Source organism: Oncorhynchus masou, chromosome 17, assembly GCF_036934945.1.
Source record: "Oncorhynchus masou masou isolate Uvic2021 chromosome 17, UVic_Omas_1.1, whole genome shotgun sequence".
NCBI classification, from domain to species: domain Eukaryota; kingdom Metazoa; phylum Chordata; class Actinopteri; order Salmoniformes; family Salmonidae; genus Oncorhynchus; species Oncorhynchus masou.
Window position 1 is genome coordinate 6,086,123 of NC_088228.1, and position 6,000 is coordinate 6,092,122.

A 6,000-nucleotide genomic window follows, 5' to 3' on the forward strand; every position below is an offset into this window, starting at 1 on the left:
CCTGCAGGCTCATCCTGACATGACCCTCCAGCATGACAATGCCACCAGCCATACTGCTCGTTCTATGTGTGATTTCCTGCAAGACAGGAATGTCAGTGTTCTGCCATGGCCAGCGAAGAGCCCGGATCTCAATCTCATTGAGCACATCTAGGACCTGTTGGATCAGAGGGCTAGGGCCATTCCCCCCAGAAATGTCCAGGAACTTGCAGGTGCTTTGGTGGAAGAGTGGGGGTAACATCTCACAGCAAGAACTGTCAAATCTGGTGCAGTCCATGACATGCACTGCAGTACTTAATGCAGTTGGTGGCCAGATACTGTTGATACATCAGATACTAACTTTTGATTTTGACCCCCCTCCTTCCCAAATTCAGTTGACAGTGAGAGGAAGTTTTTTTTTTTATGCAGAGTTTATATTAACCAGTAGGCCGATGTGATTGGTAATAACGAGAGGTTAAGTATCCAACAGGTTTGTTTTCAAGCATACTGTCTTAAATCGTAGACCGACACAATAATATAGCTTTGCCTTGAAATGGTTAATTGGATTAAAAAGTACTGTAAATTCTGCATTGGTCTCACATGATTACAATGAAGCACCATGGTCATTGGAGCAGTTTAGAGCCACACACAAAATGTTTAATGAAATAGCTTAATTCAATAAAATTGCATGTCTACATGTTTTTTTTTTTTTTTTAGAGATGCTTTATTCACATGTAATTCAGACTTGCAATACAAGAAAACAAAATATACTTCACCCTCAGCACATTGGGCCAAAAGCAGTTTTTTTTTTAAATTGCCCTAAAATACAATACGCTGATATTTCATCATATCAATAACTTATTTTTTGCATATACAGTATAGGCTACACAACAACTATCACCAATGTCTGCAGTTGTTGCAAAAAGAATGCCCCTGTACCAACTGCTTGTTAAACTAAACCAGTAGTGGTTTTTCAACTGAGCACAATGCCTTTACATTTCAGTGACACATAGCAAAAAGCTGTGATATATATTTTGTGTCCCTCCCTGCCCCCCAAAAAAGAAAAAGAAGAGTACTGTTCTGGCAGTCACCCATTTAATTACTCTTCAGTGGTATATTCCACACCCCTTTAATGTCTGTTCAGTGGTACATTCCACAAACATTGTCTCCTTCCTTAATTTTCTCCTTCCTGTTCGCTGTCGGAGCCCTTCGCTCATCATCAGTCTTCTTCCTCCTGCCGATGTGGGGGTGTTAGTTCTCCCTCTCTCATATGGGCGTGGCCCTCCACTCCTTTCCCTCCGTCAAGGCGCGCGGTTGGTGGATGAACACGCTATACCGCACGCCCTGATTGGCCGCCGCCCTCACAAAGCCACTGTTCGCCGTCATTGTGACTGCCCGTAGTGTGTCGCCCGTGCCGAAAATCATGAGCGAGCGGGGATTCACCTTGGAGCTGGCAGTGAGGCGCTGGGTGCGCTCCGACGGCTGGTCGGGTACCACCCGTAGCCGCCTCAGCAGCTCATCGGCGCGCGCCTTCTCGCCGGGGCCGCCGAGCGTGTCCAGGATGACGCGGAAGTCGTTTACGGCCGACTGGCAGGCGTACAGCTCCTTGCCCGCCATGAACTCCTGGAGGCGAGGGAGGACCTTGTCCTGACGCTCCTGGGCTGCCTGCTCAGTCAGCACCTGCTCCTTGAAGGCCAAGCGGCAGTGGCCGTGGCTCAGTGACGACACGTACGTGATGAGTGTAGTGATGTCCAGGTTGGCCCGCCGGCACACATCTACCTTGACCTCGGTGGGGAATGCCAGGCTGGCCACGATGGTGTCGCGGTCAACTCGCGTGTGCTCGACATCTTCTGTGTCGTCTTCTTCGACAAAGTTTTCAACGTCTTCATCTTCTTCCGCTGCCTTGCCCTCTCGCTCTTCCTCTTCGTAGCAGTGTTCCATACCCTCCTTGTTTGCTCCCTCTTCCTCCTCGCTTCCTTCCTCCTCCGCCATCACCAAGTTGACCGCCACGATGTCCCCGCGCACCGAGATGCCAATCTCTCCCAGGCGGTCGGCCATTGGGCTGGAGACGCCATTGTAGAAGGCAAAGATAATGTGCGGGTTGCTGTACTGCACAGGCTGCTGGCGGCTGGCCTGCAGGAAGTCCTCAGCCTGCTCCACCACACTCTTGTCGCCGTACTGGCCCCGACCCTGCCAGATGTTGTGCAGTGCCTCTGCCTTGCGCCCAATAGCCTTGACCCAGGTGTGCCCGCCGTTGGCCACCACGTCCACCACCAGCGTCTGCTTGGTGCCGCCGGCGTCCTCGTAGGCGAACACATGCAGCACGCTCACCACCATCTCCAGTGACTCCGCCGACTCCACAATGGCCTGTTTTCATATAGGTTTATTGGACAGATTTACGAAAACAAATACAAGTTGATGTGAATACAACGATGCACAGTAAAAACCAGTGAAGATTAAACCAAACAGTCAACCAACATATTTCCAATATGGTCCTCATTGTCAGATGGGTAAAACAATGAACAGCTATAGAGCAAGACTAATTGTCCATTGGGCACTCTAAAAATAGGAACCTTTTCAACATAATTCAATTGGAAAATACATACAATATATAAACAAGACCCACCTTCAGGTGGGTGAGGTTGGTGCTCTGCAGGTGGGACTCCTTGATGAGCACCTTGCCCGCCTCCACCTTGGTCAGGAACTTGAGCTCGGCTCGCAGCTTGCTGCAGAGCTTGGCCCGGCCCTCCACATCGCGCACCTGCCTCGCACAGAGCTGGTCCACACGCTTGAGCAGCTCTTGGGCCACCTGGATACGCTCCTGCAGCATGGAGTGTGTGGCGGCCATCTTTGGTGCATTATTCCTGAAGAGACAGACCAAGGATGGACTCACACATTAGGGTGGTTGCTTACACCACCAATAACATAATTTTGATGTTCTTAAGCATGCAGACTCTGCATTGATCTGTAAATGTAGTAAATGTGAAAACTAATACAAGCATTGGATTTCAAAAACATGATACGATCAACTAGCCAATCATTTTTGCGTATCAACACAAACTAGAACGTCTAGCCTTACTCAACATTCAATTTAACCAAAGCGCCTGAATATAACGTTTGTTTCAGCATGGGATGGAACATTCACATCAATCAACAAACTTCATATTGGGCTATGTCAATTTACATAATAACACTAGTGAGTGTTAGAATCACACGGGGCACTTTCATAACTTAACAGTAAACGAGTCAAACAGAGATGGAATTCCAACTGGATGTGTGCGAGTAAACATATCAGTATCCAAAACGTATTATTATTATTTGTAATAATTATTTGTAAGAGAATAATTTACAGGGAGCAGCAGATTGCCAGTTGTCTTAGATAAAATGCCTTCAGAAAGTATTCAAATCAAATGTATTTATATAGCCCTTCGTAAATCAGCTGATATCTCAAAGTGCTGTACAGAAACCCAGCCTAAAACCCCAAACAGCAAGCAATGCAGGTGTAGAAACAAGTATTCACATCCTTTGACTTGTTCCACATTTTGGTGCCTGGATTCAAAATTGATTTAAATCGATATTTTCTCTCACACACACAAAGTGCAAACATGTTTAGAAATGTTTGCAAATCTATTAAGATAGAAACACAAATCTCCTCTACACAAGTATTCATACCCCTCAGTCAATACTTTAGAAAATAACCTTTGGCAATGATTACAGCTGTGAGTCTTTTTGGGTAAATCTGAGGTTTCCACACCTGGATTTTGCTACATTTACCCATAATTTCTTTCAGAAGTCTTCAAGCTGTCAAATTAATTGTTGATCATTGCTACACAACCATTTTCAGGTCTTTCCATATACTTGTTTCAAGTATATTTAAGTCAAAACTAACTCGGGTCACTCAGGAACTTTCCCTGTCTCCTTGGTAAGCAACTCCAGTGTAGATATGGACTTGTTTTAGGTTACTGTACAGCTAAAAGGGGAATTAATCTCAGAGTGTCTGGTGGAAAGCAGACTGAACCAGGTTTTCCTTCTAGGAATTTGCCTGTGCCTAGCCCCATTGTTACTTTTTAATTTTTTTTATCCTGAAACTCCAGTCCTTAACAATTACAAGCATACCCATAACATGATGCAGCCACCACTATGCTTGAAAATATGGAGTGGTACTCTAATGTGTTGCATTTGCCCCAAACATAACACTATGTATTCAGGACAAAAAGTGAATTGCTTTGCCACATTTTTTGCAGTATTACTTTTGTGCCTTGTTGCAAACAGGATGCATGTTTTTGGAATATTTGTCATTTAGTTTAACACTGTTGAGTGACTACAATGTTGTTGATTCATCCTGTTTTCTCCCATCACAGCAATTTTAAACTAACTGGTTTTAAAGTCGCCATTGGCCTCATGGTGAAATCATTCCTCTCCGGCGACAGAGTTAGAAAGGACGCCTGTGTCTTTGTGGATGGTGCATCTATACACCCAGTCACTACAAAGTGTAATTAACTGCTCAAAAGGGATAGTCAATGTCTGCTTTTTATTTTTTTACCCATCTACCGAGGCATTGGAAAACCTCCCTGGTCTTTGTGGTTGAATCTGTGTATGAAGTTTGCTGCTCGACTGAGGGACCTTACAAATAATTGTATGTGGTAGGGTGCAGAGATGGAGGTAGTCATTCAAAAATCATGTTAGACTATTATTGCACACAGTCCATGCAACTTATTATGCGACTTGTTATGCACTTATTATAGCTCTGGAACGGATTTATTTTTGCCATTAATAAGGGGTTGAAAACAAACATAATTCCACTTTGACATTATAGGGAGCTGTGTGAAGGCAGTCACCCCCCCAAAAAAATAATGAATTAATTTAAAACATTTTTCAAATTCAGGCTGTTAACATAAGAAAAATGTGGAGAAAAAAAAGGCGTGTCAATACTTTCTGAAAACACTGTAGTTTTAGTACTAGAGCACCAGTTGCTCGTAGAGTTCATTGTTCCTAGTGCTATACGGAATGTTTTCCCTGATGCACCGCCTGTGACACAGCTAACTTTGTAACAAATTAACATCAGTTGAGTAGAAGCTCGTTATTACAGGTCAGCTATGTGTTTTATCGACAAACAACAAAAACGCCCTTACAACATGATAACAACTAGTATCTCGTTCGTTTTTCCCGTTTACTAGTGGTTGTCGGTAGCTAACATATGCTTTCATTAGCAACATTAACCAGCTAGCTAGCTATAGCTAAAGTTTGCTTACACTACCGACTGTAGTGTGCCTGTCAAATTGAGATTATGTTTGGGTTTTAATTTTAACAAAACGAAACACCGCACAGTCTGAGAATGTATCACAAGTATTCAAAAACACTTACGGTCAAAAAAAAGCCGGTAAATTACTATGCTGCGTTGCAGCTACCTTGATACGTGTACCCCGGGCCCGGTGACGGTGCTTGTCCGCCTTTCTCAGCTGTCTGGTCGGTGGTCGCGCTCTGCTCTCATATCAAGCAGAATGCAGTGAAACAGTGGGAAAAAATACCTCTGTCGCCATCTACCTTGGAGTTGAAGTAGGTCTCCTCTCACACCATTTAAAATAGGCTGACTTTATTTGAATCTACAAATCACAAGTGAACGCCTTTTCATCAATGTAGGTGCTATTTCCACCGAAAATTCAGCCTCTCTTTGAAAATGAAAAGAAAAAAAACCCCATCTCAACTACACAATTCAACACAGCAGACAACTGGTTCCCTTCTAACCAGGACCACAATTGAGAGTAATAGTAATGTTGTCTTTTTGTAGGCACTGACTGGGATGGTTCCGTTGAACAAACCCTATGGAGAAACGAATTCAGTTTTTGTAGGGGTTTTGGATAAACGCTGAAAATAAGATCTGCTGTAAACAGACATAGAACAAAACATACAAGATCTCAGGACCATGACATAATCTTCATCAGCAAACATCACTTTTTTTCGGGGGGGCTTGGAATTTGGAAGCATTTATGAACAAATATATAATAGCAACAAGTAGCGTTTGGC

General features: G+C 43.9%; 1 protein-coding gene across 2 annotated transcripts; it reads right to left on the reverse strand.

The window, feature by feature from the left end:
• Window positions 1–606: 606 nt before the first annotated feature.
• c17h7orf25 (chromosome 17 C7orf25 homolog) lies at window positions 607–5,486 on the reverse strand. Of its 2 annotated transcripts, none has more exons than XM_064992093.1 (3): window positions 5,385–5,486; window positions 2,603–2,840; window positions 607–2,343 (listed from the first exon to the last, which is right to left on the reverse strand). In XM_064992093.1, exons 2-3 carry the CDS (start codon window positions 2,822–2,824, stop codon window positions 1,243–1,245), a joined length of 1,323 nt encoding a protein of 440 aa, XP_064848165.1. In that variant the 5' UTR covers window positions 2,825–2,840; window positions 5,385–5,486; the 3' UTR covers window positions 607–1,242. The 2 variants fall into 2 exon arrangements, with proteins under 2 accessions (XP_064848165.1, XP_064848164.1); XM_064992092.1 differs by having other exon boundaries at window positions 5,341–5,459.
• Between the last annotated feature and the right edge of the window lie 514 nt (window positions 5,487–6,000).